The sequence below is a fragment of the Mesoplodon densirostris genome, chromosome 17 (assembly GCF_025265405.1).
Source record: "Mesoplodon densirostris isolate mMesDen1 chromosome 17, mMesDen1 primary haplotype, whole genome shotgun sequence".
Taxonomy (NCBI): Eukaryota; Metazoa; Chordata; class Mammalia; order Artiodactyla; family Ziphiidae; genus Mesoplodon; species Mesoplodon densirostris.
The window spans coordinates 77,125,175-77,143,092 of NC_082677.1; the positions used below are offsets into that span (position 1 = coordinate 77,125,175).

Consider the following 17,918-nt stretch of genomic DNA (forward strand, 5'->3'; position numbering starts at 1 on the left):
GCAGAACGCACTGGGTGGCTTCGTGCCAACCGCGGCGAGGTCACAGGGCCCGAGTCTGGGCGCGCGCTTCCCTCCTGCGCCTCGCGTCCTCGCGGCAGGCGGCTCAGGGGGAGCGGCCGGTCCACCCCTCCACCCGCGGACCCACGGACCTACTACTCACCATGGGCGGCGCGGGGAGGGCGCGCTCGGCTGCTGCGGCCTCTGCACCTGCCTGGGGGCGGCCGGAGGTAACGGCGGGCAGGTTCCGGTGCTCGCGCCTGCAGCTTCCCCTGTCTCTCCGGGGAGAGCGGAGACCCGCGGCTGGTGGGGTGGGCCGGGCTGCGCCTCTGCGCCCGCGGGGAGGGGAGGGGTGCGCTGCGGGCTGAGGTCGCGGCGGGGTGCGCCCGCCCGCCCGCGGGGCTCTCAGGTGGCCTTGGGGGTGCGCGCGCGGCGCTGTCCGGAGTCTGTGGTTGCGCGCGCGGGGCTCCCGGGTGACCGCGGGGGGGCCCTTGCCGAGCGCCCTGGTCACCGCGGGGGTGCACTCGCGGGGCTCCCAGGTGGCCGCAGGGGTGCGCGCGCGGGACTGTCCGGGGTCCGTGGGTGCGCGCTAGGGGCTCCTGGGTGACCGCGGGGGGGCCCTTGCCGAGCACCCTGGTCACCGCGGGGGTGCACTCGCGGGGCTCCCAGGTGGCCGCGGGGAGACGCGGGGCGCGCACCGCTTCCGCTTCCGCCGAGCAGCTCCCCGCACCCCGCGTAGGGCGCGCCCCCTTGGCGGGGCTCGGGGACCAATCCCGGGAAGGCGGCGCTGCCGGCCCCCTCCCCACCGCCTACCCCGCCCATAAAGCACCTCTGGTGCAGAGGAAAGCCGGGCTGCGGGACCATTCTGCTCGGTCTCAGGATGAGGTTCTGGCTGAGAAATGAAGAGATGGCCCTGGAGGAAATGGTGCAGAGATTGAATGCGGTTTCCAAGCGCACTGGTAGGCGGAGCCGCTGGCCCTGAAGCCCGTTCTTGAGCTTGACATCATGTGCTGAGTCTAGGGAGATGCGGCTGGTTTTTCTGTAACAGCCTGCATTTCTTTTTCCAAGCAGAGGTAACAGGACAGCAGAAGGACGGCTTTGGTCTGGCAGCTGATAGGCTCCATGGCCGGTCAGCCTGATTTTATTCCGCCTAGGAAGGTGGACAGAATTGCAGAGTGGTGACGGGCTTCCTGGGAGACCCCAGGTTTGTACGTGGAGCCGTGGTCTGAAATATGCTCATTCGACCCGCATTTTGGCTTCATGGCTACAGTCGCAATGGAGAAAGCGTACGTGTTTGTGGCCTGAAAATAACGTGAGCCCAGGCGTTTCGAGCTGGTGTAGGGCTGGTGGAGCGTCAGAAGCTCATTTTGAGGAGGGAAAATCTGGTCAGTCAGGTAGTTCTTCTCTCCACCAAATATGATTCGCACCTAAGACAGATGTTGGAACGCGGTGTGGGTGTGGAGTGGGGCACAGCTTGACTGGATGCTCGTTTTCTGCCCGGAGTAAAGGATGACTCACAATTAGCTTTGAGGAGAAGTTCCAGGGGGTTCGTTTGGATTCCGGAGAGCCCTGAGCAGGCCGCGCTGGGCACTGCTTCAGGTGGTCACTTCTGAGCCTTCCTGCTGCGTGTGCAGGGGCACATCGGCCTGGGCTCGTTTTCCTTGAAATGAGTAGGAAATAAGCGGGTATCATTAACAGTGAGTTGCCAGCCTTTTGCCTGACGTCGCCCTGCGTTATAGACCGTGGCCTCATTGTCTGAATGATGCTTTCCTGAGAGATTAGGTTACTTGGTTTGGGGCGTGGTATCCCCCCACCCCTCTCTTATGAGCACGGGCCCCCACAGGTTTGGAGAGCAAAGCGATGACGAAGTCGGTGTAAACACACTGTGTGTGATGGTCTAACCGAGACTTTGGGAGACATTGTTTTTACTGGTGATTTTTGTGATTAAAGCTACTGGATTTATTGTAAATGGGTCAAAAGCAAATAAAGCCGTTTTGTGCCACGTGGCCCCTTATTCTTAGGAAGGGACCCCGTTTTCTGACACGCAAGTCGCGTTTCGCTGGGTGCAGGATGCGGCGTGCAGCTGAGGTGAAGGGCACGGGGCTGGGTTCCGGGTGCCCCTGCACTGGGCTGGAGCTGGGATTACAGAGCCAGCGGGAACTGTTCCCAAGAGTGATGTCATCCCTGCGTTTCAGGGATGCAGGCTTCTTGGTGAGCTCGGGAGACGCGTGTGCACTTTGAATTGTGAAAAGACCTCCTGCCCAGAGCGGGGAGGTGCTGACCACCCCCCGAGTCGTGCTGCGAGCCGCGCCCCGGGGGACCATCACCTCGCTCTAAGTGGCAGCTCCCGAGGTGTGTCCTTTGACACACCTGTGCTCCCGGCTCCAGTCTCACCAAGACTCTAAAATCCAGGTCATCAGACGTCAGGTCAGGAACACCCCATCGGGCTTGATTGGCAGAGACCTGCTTCCCTCCCACTACGCCGCCTCTTCCTTCAGCACAAACCTACTTTTCACTCCTGCAGCAAGGAGGTGCCACCGGACGGAGGCTGTGAGACACGGCGCCGGGCGTGTGTCGTGCGCAGTGTTGACACAGGGCCCCCCGCCGAGCGTGGGCGGGCTACACGTGCTCCTGTGGGAACGGGGATACAGGTCACTGTAAACCCCCCACCAGCTCAGGTCTGTATCCCCAGCACTTCCTCGGAGGAAGCCCCATCCGTAGCAGAATGGCTCTGTCTGGAGGCCACAGAGGTCACTTGGATGCTGCCGTCGCGATTCAGGGGAGGGGGTTCAGAGCTGAGGCTCGGGCACCCTGAGCCCTCCAAGGGCTGGGTGGCAGTTTCCCTGCGTGGAGCTGGACCCTCCGAGGCCCTACGCTGGACCGGCAGCGTTTTCTCTCGCCTGCTTGCGGACGTGCTGCCGCCTGATTTTAGCTTCAGGGTTACTGTGGCCCCGTGCCCTCCAGGGCTGTCATCATCTGGTTAGTCCGCCTGTGAGGGAGGCTGACGCTTGCTGCCCATGTGGCCTGTGAGGCTGTTGACCTTGAGAATTTAAATTCTCTGGACTCTCGAACTCAATCTTTAATCACAAGGCCAGGACCCCCTTCCATGTTGTTGGGCTCCTTTCCCAGCATTTTCATTGTTTTGGTTTTCTCCCTAATTTGCAGTAAGTGGTGACAAAGTAAGAAACATTTGAGGGAGAAATGCTAATGGATTGAGTCCTTGTAAGCATTTGCCCATATGCAGGAGAACAGTGGTTTGAACCGGAGCATCTGGATCTTCTGGAGGGAATCATCTCAGATTCCGGGGCCACCCCCAGAGTTTCTGATTCAGGAAGTCAGGGGCCTGAGAATTTGCATTTTAAGTTCTCAGGTGACGCTGATGGTGCTGGTCCAGGAAGCAGAACTGGAGAAACACTTAGTAGAAAAGTCTTTAAATCTAGTGCCGCCTTCTCCACTCATTGACCTTGAGCCAAGTGCTAGTTCCTGTCATGGCTGGATGGACGGACAGACGGATGGATAAGGATGGATGGGTGGGTGGGTGGATGGATGGACCCATGGACGAGGCTGCACACAGGACAGTAGAGGTAGAAGCTCTGTCATATTTCAGAGTTTTCACGTCTCCAATGAGGACTAACAACTCCTAGCTCTTTGCATGTTGAAGGAACAAATCATTGGTTTGCATCAGGACGTAAGCAGTGAGGCCGTTCACTCCTCCGGTTCCAGTTCAGCCCCGGGACCCTTGCTCTTCGTCCAGACGTCTTCCTTTCTGCCCTCTCGGCCCCACCCTCCCATCTTTTACACCACCGTTAACCACAGTGCAAGAAGCTAAATCCAGCTGCCGTCCCAGCTGCTAACTCGGCCTGTTGGGGGCAGGGATGCTATCCCAGCACCATCATTCTAGTAGCACCTGAGTACATGGTGTTCACGTGTCCGACCTGTTCCCTTTAAGAACCCAGGCGTCCCACAGCCGTGTCCTCTGAAAGCCGTGATCAGTTGCAAGAAGGGAGGCTTTGTAGGGGTCCTATCGCTGAGCGCCCTAGAGAGCCCCAACAGAGGGAAGCGGACGTAGCTTTGTGCCAGTCCTGACCCGAGCCGTCTCTCTGTAGGGAAAACAGACACTGTGGGGTGGAGAGGACGTGCAGGAGCCTGACGGCCTGGGGGAGGCGCCGCTGCGGCCCCAACCTGCCCTCGCCTGTGCGGCCTGCACCCCGCGGAGTCCGCTGCGCTCTGGGTTGTTCCTAAGGAAACCGGTCGGCTCTGCGGCGGGTCGTGGTGGTCCCGCTGCCGCCCCTCTGCACTCCCGCCCCACCTGGGACAGCCTGGCTCCAGCCCAGGACGGTCACCTCCGCCCCCAGTGCGCCCACTTCTGGCGCACGGCGGGCTCTGCCCTGGCCGTGCCTGGTCCCTCGGGGATGTGCCTGCCTGGGCAGGGGGCGTCCTCCCTTCTGCGTGGCAGGCCTACTGCTGGCTCTTCTGTGTCCAGGGTCCCTGGTGATGCTCACCCCTTCCTCCGGAGCCCTGACTGGTGCCCACACCCTGTGGTTGGCATGGCTGGGGCTGACCTGCCTTTTCTCTACACCAGCCTGAGTCCTACAGCCAGCGAGGCGGCCCGGCCCCCCTCCCCTCCCATCGGCCCTGCGAGGAGGGCGGTCACCGTTCCCCGCCCCCTCTCAGTTCTACGAGGAGGCACACACTTCCTAGGGGCTTTGCTCAGGATGATAGATGGGGGCATAGCCTGCATCTCTCAGCTCTGTAAAGTGGAAACAGTGGCTTTAATTGAAGAGCGTACACACACAGTGCAGCACGTAAGTGGTGCTGAGGGCAGCGTTTCCTGAAGTTTCATGGATGTGCCTTCTTCGTCACCCGCCCTTGCCGCTGTCCTCTGTCTTGAGACGCTTGGTGCAGCCCCGGTTTCCTCGCCAGGACTGAGCAGGGTTGTCTTTCTGATTTGCCGGGTACCGCCTCTGAGGTTTCAAAAGCGCCAGGCTTTACGTCTCCTCGAGATGTGGGGACTGTTCTCTTCCTGGGGAAGTTGTGCTTTTCCTGGGTTGCTTCAGAGAGTGAACCCGCGAGATGAGGACGCAGGGGGATTTTGGGGTGAGCGTCCCCCGGCCGATCGGCAGCTGGAACCTGGATCTTTCTGCTCTGGTGGGTGGAAAACTCTGAGGATTCACTTAATATCTCTTTGTTAGGTGTTTGGTTTTTCATCTTTGGAGTTTGCATTTTTCCCACACGTAAATAGACCAAATGTGGGCAGTTAATGAGTCAAAGAAATCGTGTGCTCCTCTATAGGACTTAAGATTTGAGCAAATGATTGTCAAAATCTTGTGTTTTAATAAAAGGAAGAATTATATTTTACCAAGTAGAAGTCAGCACGTAATTAAGAAGCTCCCTTCAGCCTCACACCCCCTTGCCCTGTGCAGAGCTGGGGCTTTGTGCTCAGGGCTCGCCACACCCTGGCCTCTATTATGCATGTTATGAACTAGCCATTTGACTAACATCCCAGTAATGAAAGGTGGGGGTTCTCCAGGCGAGTGAGGAGGAAAAGGAAGTGCCCCGGGGGAGTGGGAGCTGGCTCAAAGGAGAGGGGGCCGGGCCGATGACCCAGGCGGGGCAGGTGTGCAGAAGACACGCACGGGCGAGTCCAGGGCCCAGACCCCTTTCCCCAGCTCAGACCCCACAGATGCACATGTAGGAGAGGAAGTCAAACTCTGGGGAGGAGACTTCCAAGAAAATTTAAAGTTGAAAATACAAAAGAGATGGTTGTTCTTTCTCAGCTTTCGAGATAAGTGCCTCTTAACGTGTCTCAATTGGGGTTTCAACAAATGCTCTGGGTTTTTGCTTTATTCCGTTATTAGTGTGAAAGAAATGAGTCCCAGCCCCAAAGCATGACCAGTTCCTCATGTTCATCATCATCTGCGTGGCCGTGGTACTTACTTCAGCAAAGGAAAGAACTGGTATCAAAATGTCACCAAATGATGGCATATTGGACAAGATATTAGGGACGGTGAAATGCCCCCAATAGGACTTCACTTCTGTAAGGGTGCTGTGTCTTTTTTTTTTTTTTTCTGCGGTACGTGGGCCTCACTGCTGTGGCCTCTCCCGTTGCGGAGCACAGGCTCCGGACGCGCAGGCTCAGCGGCCATGGCTCACGGGCCCAGCTGCTCCGCGGCACGTGGGATCTTCCCAGACCGGGGCACGAACCCGTGTCCCCTGCATCGGCAGGTGGACTCTCAACCACTGCGCCACCAGGGAAGCCCAAGTGCTTTGTCTTTAAGGACAAAATTTTTTACTGTTTTGATTCCTGAATCCTTAAGAAGGGGAACGTGTCACTTGATACTTAAATGATAACAAAATATGGAAAGTGGTTGAATGCACATAGATGGCAGGTCTCCGTGGTTTATCAGTTTTATAACCTTATGCCCCCATCAGTTCTGGAGGACTAGAGTTTCTACTCTCTTTTCACCTGAAACCACACCCTTAGTGTTGACAGGTCACTCATTCCTATGGGCACTTTCATTCATTCACTCACCGGACGCTTAGGGAGCAGGACCGAGGCCGGGCGAGCAGGGCAAGCGCGCCCACCATGGGAGTGTGACGGTGACGTTCTGTCTGGACCTGGAAGCTTCACCGGGAACAGTCCTCAGACAGAACCATCACTAAACGTGATCAGTGTTAGAACCTGAGCATTTCGCGGGCTGCATGCTTGTTCCCAGCACAGGGAAGACCCTTATGTAAAATGGGGCCCAGCCACGTCCCAATCCGTGTCTTTGATTTTTGTGGGAATTCCCTGGCGGTCCAGTGGTTAGCATCCCACGATTCAACTGCAGGGGGCACAGGTCCGATCCCTGGTCAGGGAACTAAGATTGTGCATGCTGCATGGTGCAGCCAAAAAGAAAAGGAAAGATTCCACGATTCAACTGCAGGGGGCACAGGTCCGATCCCTGGTCAGGGAACTAAGATTGTGCATGCTGCATGGTGCAGCCAATAAGAAAAGGAAAGAAAGAAAGATTTTTGCAAACACAGCTTAGAAAGGGCCTAAATCACCTTGTCGTCTGTTATCTGTGTTTTAAGAGATTTCTAAAGTCATACGCCTTGGGCATCATCTCCAGATGTTGTCATGATTGGTCAGTCAGTTGTGATATATCCTTTATTTAAAGAAATTAAACATATCATTTAAGAAGCTCATTTTTGGGGGCTTCCCTGGTGGCGCAGTGGTTGAGAGTCTGCCTGCCAATGCAGGGGACACGGGTTCATGCCCTGGTCCGGGAAGATCCCACGTGCCGCGGAGCAGCTGGGCCCGTGAGCCATGGCCGCTGAGCCTGTGCGTCCGGAGCCTGTGCTCCGCAACGGGAGAGGCCACAGCAGTGAGAGGCCCGCGTACCGCATTAAAAAAAAAAAAAAAAAAAAAAAGAAGCTCGTTTTTAAGAGTAACTAGTTCCAGACTCTATAATGGCCTGTTTCTCCACACATGGTTTTATTCCTGGGTTACAGAAGCCTCCGAGTTTTAGAACCATAATGAGTCCTACAGGTTACCTTGATCACCCAGCTCCCAGAACTTTCTTTGTTAGAGGGAAGACGTGCCTGGAAATGACAGAAAGCATCCCTACTCGACGCCCCTCCTGAACACGGAACAACTTAGGAAGGACTGGCTGCGCGGCTGCCTCAGGAACCGTCACCTTATGGGACCACAGGTTGTGGCCGAGAGCAGTGCCAGGTCATGGGGCCGAGCCCGAGGAGGGCTCGTCAGGTGTGTGGCCGCCTGTGGACCTCAGTGTTCACCGGACCCGCGACCACACAGCCAGAACGCATCCCCTCTCCCCCCGACCCAGTGCAACAGGGGCGCCAGGCACCAGGTCGAGGAAAAACCCAGGGAGGGATGAAGTGGACATTCGGGCCATGCTTGTCCGCGCTCCACGGGGCAGGGGCTCCTCGGGTGCAGGTGTGCTCACCGGTGCGACGGCTTCATGGGAATCCACGGGCTCCACGTGTGAGCCATGGGCTGCCCTCTGTACACGGTGTCCCAAGAAGAGCGAGGGGCACACTTTTTGCACCTCAGTTTGGAGCGTGGCCCGAGGGCCCAGCGCTGCCGCCTCTGCCCCCGCCTGCATCCCGCCCCCGGAGGGTTGAATTTCCAATCACCCAGTGTCTCACTTGGCATCAGACCTGCACTGAATGACTCCCTGCTCCCCTGGCAGAATTAAAGGCTCTTTTACTGCCAAAAGCCATGCCATTTATGGAATTTCCTAGTAACTTGAGGCCACGTTGTGTGAATACACCCCTGGGTCCAGAGAAGTGAGTCCGGTTTGTGAATGGCCTTCAGCTTCCCCGGCCAGCATCCTACCAGGAGCCCTGGCTCTCAGGACTCTTGGTGATTTTTTCACGGGGTCTTGGGGAGGAAACGCCCGCCAACTGCTGGCAAAGTCCCGCAGAGTCTCAGGATGCTCGGACACCCGAGGCTGCAAACGTGCAAGACAAAGAAACCAGCAGTTTGTGAGTGAGGCCCCAGCGCAGAGCAGACTTTTGGAAAAGGGTTTAATTAGTAACATCTTTAAAACACTTAGATATTTGGGAGAAAGCGGATTAACCCCGGCCACTTGGTGGGAAGACTGTACTGGGTCATAAACCGTCTGCACCGGCACGCGGGGGCGAGTTCTGACTCACCGGCCCGACTCCCAGGGTTCAGGGTTCTCTGTGCGAGCTGCACACACGGGGAGGGACACAGCCCAGGGCGACGGCTCGCTGCTGGTCCCAGTCCCCCGTGGCGGCGGCGTCCGTGGGTTCGTAGGGACCACATTTCCATGTGGCTGTTCCCGAGGCGCTGCACCCTGGTTGCGGGAAGGGGCCTGTGTCCCGGACGTGCCACATCAAACGCACCATGTTTCCTCTGGGAAGCCGGTGTGAAAACGCAAGCGTGGACGGCGTCTGCTCTGGCTTGGGTGTCGTGTCATGTTGGGTGCGCTCGTGGGAGGAGGGTGAAGCAAGGCACCGTGGTGCGGCCCTGTCACCCGGGCTCCGGCAAGGGCACCCAGGTGCTCCCCCCGCCCACCCTGCGACCTTGAGCATCTAGTAAGCGCCCGGAGCCCGGGGAGGCTCTTGTGTCACACAGCGTAATCGGCAGGGAGCTGCGTGCAGGGCTCTGCCACGCCCAGGGTGCCCGGCCCGCCGCCGGCTGCAGCACAGTCGTCCTGGGACGGTCCTGGGCGGCCTGCTGGGGGCCTCGGTCGAGGGGCGGGCTCAGCGTCTCTCTGTGGAAAGTGTTGCTCGCCAAACAAAGCAGCGTTAGGGTTTCCTCTCCCAGAGCTGGAGCTGCAGGAGTGACAGAGGGCGGAACTGCCAGTTTATTTCAAGAGAGCCCAGGCCGCGTCCCCTGAGGCCCTCCTGCCACGTTGTTTGTTTGGACGTGAGGCTTCCTGAGTTTGGAAGGGGCTTTGGCTCTGGCGGCCCCTGAGGCTGGGAGCTCCGCCACAACTCCCCACCCCCCAAGGAAGGAAACGCCCAGGACTTGCAAGTAGACAGCCGAGCCTCGCCCACCGCGGAGCCCTTCCCTGACGAGTCCTGCGCCCTGCAGCCAGGCCCCCTGTGCGCAGCTGCCCCAGTGGCCCGGTGGTGCCGGGCGGTGTGGGGACCGTGGCCTGGACGTGCACGGTAGACCCGAGGTCACCCGTGGCCTCGTCCCAGCGCAGCGTGCAGCCCGCGCCCGGCACCCCCGCTCCACGTCCCTGAGTCGGCTCGGCTTTCGAGTGAGTGTCCCCGATGGAGCCCTGCAGGGCAGCCCTCGAGTGAGCCCGTCCTGAAGACCCACTGCCGCCGCCGCCGCTGTGTCCCTGTTGGGGAGACGACACGATGGCTGAGAAGGGCGCATCCCGGGGCCTCCCCCGGCGCAGGCTCTGCCCGCTTCCCCCGCTGCAGTGCTGGAGGCGTCAGGCGGCCTCACGGTGCCCACAGCCCGGTGAGGCGGGACGGGTGGTGCTGGCCGCGGGGCGTGGGAACCAGCGCCTGGGTCCCTTGGCGGGTGGGCGGCTCCCTGTATATTTCTTTCACCAAAGAAATGTGTGCCACTCACAGGCCTTTTCGGAAAGGCTGGAATAGAAAAGCCGTGTTGGGCAGCCTTGACTGAGGCTGGGCCGCGGCTCCTATCTGGTTTACTTCGTCCTCTGTCCCGAGGGCCCCGGGCTCTGGCTGGGACCACAGCGGGGCAGGCGCAGTGAAGGCTCAGCCAGATGGCGCAGGACAAACCCTCGTGGGTCTCGCAGAACGGTTTTCCCAGCCAACTGCCCCGGGAGTGGGACTCCACGGGGCCGACGTGGAGGGAAGAGCCCCGTCCCCCTGCTCTGTTCCTTCGGCGGGGGGCCCCTTCCTCCTTCGGGGACCTGGAGCGCGGAGGGTGGGTGCTGACCAAGGCACACTCGCGCGGCCGTGAGGCTGGGATCGCTTCCCAGGACAGACGCCCGTGTGTCTGCAACGTGCAGCATCAGAAACAACAGGTCAGAGCCGGCCCCTCTGTGGCTCGGCCCACAGTCCTCTCCTTTTCGGGGAGGGTCGGACAGCTGCCCGGTGCTGGGGGGCACTGAGAGGGGGGCAGGGCACCCCGACTGGACGGAGCTGCGCGCGTGGCTCCGCTGGAGCTGGACTCAGCCTCACGCTGCCAGCTCCGTGGCCGTCGTTCTGGGCTCAGCCCCGTCAGTGCCCACGACGCAAGGCCTTTCACCAGGTCCGCTGACTCCTGCCCTAAACTCAGCGTGAGGGGCCATCACCAGGGCCTGCGTGGGCCCCCGCCTGGCCGGGTGCACACAGGGGTGTGAGTGCTGCATCAGACCTTCTCCTGTCTCCCTCCCAAGCCCGCGGTGGGCTGGGCACTCCACCCGGGCGGCGGGGTCCCCGAGTAGCCTGACTGGACGAGCCCTGGCCTTGGGGATCTGTGCTGTGGCTGTTAGGGTGGCACCCAGGACCCCCAACCCCAGAAGGACTGAATTGTTGTCCTGACGCCCGGGGTGGGGAAGGGTGGCGCCTGAGTCTGCCCCCCCACTCTCCAGGCGTGCGTCGGGGCAGTGGATCTAGGGCTCCAGGGGCCCTATGCTATGAAGTGGGGCCCCGAAGGTCCTCTCTCTATGGAGTAGGGGGTGGCTGTGACCATCAGAGATCTGGGGAAAGGGGGCCATGTGACCGGAGCAGCTTCTCTTTTCCTGGTTAGCACATTAGACGCCTTTGTTCTGTGCTCTGTCCGTCCTGTTGGTCATGAGGATCCAGAGTGGACGATGGGCAGTTAACTGCTTTGTGACACGTGTGGCCCCTGGTCAGTGTGGTTCCATGCAGCCTCCACCTCCCGCTCTGTGCGTCCTCCACCTCCCGCTCTGTGCGTCTGCTCCCCACACCCCGCGCCGTCTGGCCTGGCGTTTCTGGGATCAGTCTTGACGTGCAGGAGCAGTGCCCCAGCTCTCGGGTCCCCACAGCATCACTTTTTCCTGCTCCCATAGAAGCAGTCTGGCCGCAGCTTTCCTTCCTGCCTGTGCGTTTGCCCTGGTTCCTTCCTCGCAAACCCATCCATGCACATGTCTAGGTCAGGCTGGCCTCTGCGTCCCATGGACAGACCTTCCCAGGCACCTCAGCCGTTTCCCTGGGGTGAGTGTGGAGAGAAGCACCTTCAAGTTGGGGGATGAACAGAGTCAGACTTCCCGCTGCACGGTGAGGGCGCAGGAGACAGTGTGGCTGCGAGGCTGTGGCTTTCTTTGATCGCCAGAGTGGATGTTACCAGTTCATGAAGAGGAAGTCAGGGACAGCTTCCTGATCGTTGCCTCTTCCCTGTTCCTACAAGGAGCTGCCACCCTTTCGGAAGCAGAACTTCCCGCCGTGGGCCCTCGAGCAGTGGGGAGGAGGGTGCACGCTGCCCTGGGACATTTGGGACTGAGTCCCGACGAGCAGGAAAGCCAGCCGTGTCCCTCAGAACTGAAAGTTCTTTATGGGAACGTGTTCCAGGTTGTCACAGACAGTTTTGCACAGAACCAGGACTGATTTTTTAAAAAGCAGATAAACCCTCCTTAGGCGCATGGGTGAGCTGATCACTGCCAGTGAGCGCAGAATTTCCCCTTGAGCTTCCTGGCAGCTGATGCAAAAAGGGGAAATGTTTAAATGCAAGGTCACATGCCCCAAAAAAAGGCCCTTCGGGAAGGAATTCTGGAGGAAAGCAGTCGCTTGTCTGTGTGCACTAGAAGCATTGGAACACTCAGTAGGTGACGTCTCTGGAACGTTGTCTTTCTTTTGGAAAATCGGGGCATCTGAAAATGTTGAAAACGGCACTGAATGTCGGTGAGGCCCTTTCAGAGTCGGCCGAGGCATCAGTGTGGTTCCGGCCTTTGCCTGGGCCCCTCCCCCTGCTGTCCCAGGAGAGCCTGTGTGAAGTGGGACCTGACTTCAGCCGAAGCCGTCTCAGGGCCGCGCCATCACGCTCAGGACACCAGGTCACAGGCCACGGAGCTGCCATTCCCGTGGGCCCGGGAGGCGCAGGCCCAGGTCTGTGCCGAGGCCAGAGGTGGGCGGCAAGGTGTCCGAGAAGCCCCGGTTTCCTTGGAGTAGCCGCAGTGGGCGCGCGTTTGGGAAGGTACAGTCAGCGCTTGGCCCTGGTGCTTTGGGTCTTTTTTCCCACCCGGGTTTTACATCATGAAGCTGGTTTTTATCTTCGTAGGGGTTGGAGGAAGCTGCAGGCACTTACCTTGCCGCGGTTGTCACGTTTGGCTTTTTGGAGCGCGCGGCTGAGAGCTGATGGGAGCTGTAAGGACAGAGGGGACGTGCTGTTTTAGTTACAGTTTTTCTCGGAGGAGAGCCTCGCCTGGAGGTGTCTCCCTACGGGCCGTACCAAACCTGTGGGTAAGGAGACGCTTCACAGTCTGAGGAAATCTGGTGGTGGTTCGTATTTTTATTACTTTGAATTTCAGGCAACTTGGTTGAAGCCCCTCCTCTGGCCGCCTGCTCCGAGCTCCCCGGTTTCCCCAGATCCGAGGAGGACACAGAGCGGGGTGTTCAGGCGTCTGGGTCTCCGTGGGGTCTCGGCCCGAGGAGCCCTGGGACTGCAGGCCCACCCGCCAGCCGCCTGCCCCAGCCCCGTGGTCTGTGCGGCCTGGGTTCCATCCACCGCGCAACAGGGAGCCTCGCTGGCACCTGCTGGTTGGGGTTTGGGGACTCTGCCCACCTTCGTCTCTGAGCACTGGGTGAGGGGAGCCTTCCTGCCGTCCCCATGGTGGGCAGGGCAGGGCCACCGTGGCAGCCGGGCGGCACAAGCGTTCTCTGGGCTCTGAAGGGGGGTCCCCAGGTGGGGCTGCTGCTTCACGCCCGCACGGCTTAGAGACGCACACCTTGAATGGAAGTCCGGGAAGAGACGAGAGGGGCCTTGGGTGCGGTGCCTGTGTCCCCACTCCCTCACCTTCCTGAGACAAGTGTGGCCGCCCTCCTCTTTGTCCCTGGCCTTCATCAGATGGGACCGGACGGTATCGTCCGATTAGCACCTCCGGGGAGTCCCGGGCGGAGCGGAGCGCGTCCCTGCTGGAGGGCGCAGATGTCTCGCCCGGGAGGTGTCCCTTGTGCCTGGAACCGAGGCTGGGACAGCTGCACGGCCCGATCCTGTGTGTAAACACGCGGGGCGGGGTGAGGAAGCGCTGGCCAGCGGGCGGGTAGCCGCCCTGTGATGGTGCGTCCTGGCTGCAGCTGGTCGCCAGATTCTAGGGAGCGAAGCTCAGCGGGCGGGAGCTGCCGGGGAGCGGCGGGCCCTCGGCCACAGGAGACGGGCGGCTGCCCACACCTCCTTGGAGGAGATGAGAAGCTATACGTTTACTCCGACTGGTGCTCCTGGCTGCTCTCTGTAGCTGAGGGTGAGTCCTTTGGGGTCACTCCCCGGAGGCGTGAGGGGACGGGGCAGGCACCCAGCTGTTGTGGCAGTGGCTTTGCAGTATGGACATAGCCCGTGCAGGTTTCTTGTGTCGACAAGGGAGGGTGTCTGGGTGGGTCACGTGCACCCTGCATCCCCTTGGCATTCGGAACAGCTCAGGGATGGGGTGTGAGCCCTTCACCCAGTTATTGTTAGATGACCCTCCCTTTAGCTAAAAGCGTACGCTCTGCCAGTCCAAGCCTGGTGCAGCCAGCACCACACCCGTCAGAGCTGCAGCCGGACCTCCTTCAAGCGCCCTTGAAGGACGAAGGTCCACGCAAAACGCAGAACAGAACAAAGACGTTAGCTACGCAGTACCGACGAGCCCATGACAGAGAGGTACAAGCAGGTGACTCACTTGGACGTCAGCTGCTGGTACGTCCAAGTGCGGTTCAGTGACAGAGCTGCTTTGTGGTGGGCTTTCCGGGGAGCTGCGAGTGCTGGCGAATCCCCCTGGGCCGTCCCGGCAGGACCCGGGCCACGCGCTGGCCATCGGGTCTCCTCTGGGCTGAGTCCCGTCCTCTCTGTGGGAGGCACCCTGGGGTCGCCATGACCAGGGCTCGGATTTAAAGCTTTGCAGCGTCACTGTCTCATGTGAATGTCACCCACTTTGCAGACGGGGAGGGCCAGGTAGCAGTTGTCAGAAATCGCATCGCTTGTCCTGGACGGTCGTCCAGAGTGACAGCCGAGAACAGCCTCTCGGTCCGGTTGGCCCCGTGGCCCCGAGCTGGGGACTCCGAAGGTCACAGCTTGGAGAACAGTTCGTGTACCGAAGCTCATGTCTGGTCACTGGGTGACCTGACCTCGGTGGGTCGCTCTTACCACGCGCCTCTCTGGGCTGCGGCCCCCGGCCCTTCCCCAGAGGACAGCGGGGACAGGACGGCCGAGGGGCTGCCTATTCTAGGGGCACAGGCCTGGGGGGCCACTGGGTCTCTGCCTGGGTCTCATGTGGGCGGGATGGAGTCTCTCTCCTCCCGCCCCTTCCAGCACTTTCTGGAAACACCTTTGGCACCGAGGGGTGGACACTGCAGCCCCCGGGCAGGGTGGGAGTGCCCAGGACGCAGCCCAGGTCCCCCTGAGCCCGCCAGGCATGAAGTTAATCTGGGCAGTGCAGTTTCTGTTTTAATTCTCCGGCTTTTTCACTTTTGTTGCATGTCCAAGTTCCCCTCGGAGCTGCTGTTCACGACAGTAGCATCGACAGAGCGGGTGCCCTTCTCCCCACATTTGGCTGAAAATACTCAGCTGGTGAATTAAAATTAAGTCAGAGCGGCCATGGGGAAGTGGAACTCGAGCTCCTGGGACCTCAGCGTCTCATGTGGCCCTGAGTCTCAGAAAGCTCAGCTTCCGCCCCGAAGAGCAGAGGCCCGGGGAGGCGGGCTGGGGGCGTATCCCCACCAGCAGCAGGTGTCGCTCCGAGCTGCTGCCCAGTGCAGGTGCACGTCACACCCGGACGTGGAGATGGGAGAACGTCCGCCACGAGGGCAGAGGCGCCGTCGGGACAGCCGTCAGGTGGGGCACGCCCAGCCCGAGGCGCCCCGAGGGCCGCGGGCGTTGGGCAGAGGCGGCTGCTCTCAACCGTCTCGAGGGGCTTTGGGGAGTGAACCGAGGGTGGGAAGCTTCCCCGGGGAGGCGTGCCCAGTGCGGTCCTGCTGGCGCTGCCCTGTTTGCTGTGATTCCCGGGAAGCGTGAGTAATATCGGCAAACAGCCTGGCAGCTCAAAGGCTGTTTGCTGTGTGGGCGTGGCTGCTTCGCACCGGGGCGCGAGATGCTTTTTATGTGCTTTACCTGCTGTGCTGGCGTTTCTTTCTCCAGAGTGGTGAGGGGGGCAGAAGAGGCTCGGTACCTGTGGGCTGCGGTTCTGCGATGTAAAACCACGCGCCTAAAACGTACACATAGCAAGAAGGAAAAGCGGTGGGGCCTCCTGCTTCACCTGTGTCTCTGCCGGTGGCCCCAGGAGGGAAGAGGGTTCCGAGCCCCCCGCCCAGCGCGGGAGCCTCCCCTCGGGTCTGCCTGGCTCACCTGAGGGCGGGGGCCCCTCTGCATGCTGCCCCCCGGCCCTGGGGCACCCGAGCTGGCTGGGCAGCAGCAGAGATCACCCCTCCCTGGCAGGCTGGTGCGGGGCATGTGGGGCCAGTGAGCCTGATGGAACAGGAGGGGGACGCTGCAGCCCCTTCCGTCCGGTTCCTGCCCCTCCGCAGGCCCGGGGCAGGGCCAGGACGCTCCCCCAGGCCCCCGGTGCCCCTGGCCAGGCGCCCACGCAGGCTCCGTCCTGTCCTCTAGCGGGTCCGGCCCCCATGTTCCTCCCCCGAGACCGCCTGTTTCCACCCCCCAACCCCCCCGCCATGAATCAGGCATCTCTTCTGAGCCCAAACCAGTTGGCCCAGCGTCTAAGTCATGTTTAGTTACGTAAGGGAGCACAAAGGTAAATGGTGTTTTAAAATAAAACATGTTGGCTTCAGAGAGCTTTTCTTTTTTTAACATCTTTATTGGAGTCTAATTGCTTTACAATGGTGTGTTAGTTGCTGCTGTATAACAAAGTGAGTCAGCTATACATATACATATATCCCCATATCTCTTCCTTCTTGTGTCTCCCTCCCTCCCACCCTCCCTATCCCACCCCTCTAGGTGGTCACAAAGCACCGAGCTGATCTCCCTGTGCTATGCAGCTGCTTCCCACTAGCTATCTGTTTTACATTTGGTAGTGTATATATGTCCACGCCACTCTCTCACTTTGTCCCAGCTTACCCTTCCCCCTCCCCGTGTCCTCAAGTCCATTCTCTACATCTCCGTCTTTATTCCTATCCTGCCCCTAGGTCATCAGAACCTTTTTGTTTGTTTGTTTTTTAGATTCCATATATATGTGTTAGCATACGGTATTTGTTTTCCTCTTTCTGACTTACTTCACTCTGTATGACAGACTCTAGGTCCATCCACCTCACTACAGATAACTCAATTTCGTTTCTTTTTATGGCTGAGTAATATTCCATTGTATATATGTGCCACACCTTCTTTATCCATTCACCTGTTGATGGACATTTAGGTTGCTTCCATGTCCTGGCTATTGTAAATAGAGCTGCAGTGAACATTTTGGTACATGACGCTTTTTGAATTATGGTTTTTTCAGGGTGTATGCCCAGTAGTGGGATTGCTGGGTCATATGGTAATTCTGTTTTTAGTTTTTTAAGGAACCTCCATACTGTTCTCCATAGTGGCTGTATCCATTTACATTCCCACCAACAGTGCAGGAGGGTTCCCTTTTCTCCACACCCTCTCCAGCATTTATTGTTTGTAGATTTTTAAAAATTAATTAATTTATTTATTTATTTATTTTGGCTGCATTGGGTCTCCGTTGCTGTGCACGGGCTGTGTCTCCAGTTACAACGAGTGGGTGCCACTTCTCGTTCAGGTGCGCAGGCTTCTCATTGCGATGGCTTCTCCTGTTGTGGAGCATGGGCTCTAGGCGCACGGGCTCAGCAGCTGTGCCACATGGGCTCAATAGTTGTGGCTCATGGGCTCTAGAGTGCAGGCTCAACAGCTGAGGGCACACGGGCTCAGTTGCTCCGCGGCATGTGGGATCCTCGCGGACCAGGGCTCGAACCCATGTCCCCTGCATTGGCAGGCGGATTCTTAACCACTGTGCCACCAGGGAAGTCCCTGTTGTTTGTAGATTTTTTGATGATGGCCATTCTGACCGTTGTGAGGTGATACCTCATTGTGGTTTTGATGTGCATTACTCTAATGATCAGTGATGTTGAGCATCCTTTCAGGTGTTTGTAGGATATCTGTATATCTTCTTTGGAAAAATGTCTATTTAGGTCTTCCGCCCATTTTTGGATTGGGTTGTTTGTTTTTTTGATATTGAGCTGCATAAGCTGCTTGTAAATTTTGGAGATTAATCCTTTGTCAGTTGCTTCATTTGCAAATATTTTCTCCCATTCTGAGGGTTGTCTTTTCATCTTGTTTATGGTTTCCTTTGAGGTACAAAAGCTTTGAAGTTTCATTA

The 17,918-nt window shown here is 59.0% G+C and overlaps 1 protein-coding gene across 2 annotated transcripts in view; it reads left to right on the top strand.

Annotated features, from left to right (window-relative positions):
* Positions 1-877: 877 nt before the first annotated feature.
* Positions 878-17,918, top strand: part of MCF2L (MCF.2 cell line derived transforming sequence like) — an 87,258-nt gene continuing 70,217 nt past the window's right edge. For both annotated transcript variants that reach the window (XM_060079620.1, XM_060079621.1), the window contains exon 1: positions 878-956. In XM_060079620.1, the coding sequence (XP_059935603.1) occupies positions 878-956 (79 nt within the window). The remainder of the gene's footprint in view (positions 957-17,918) is intronic.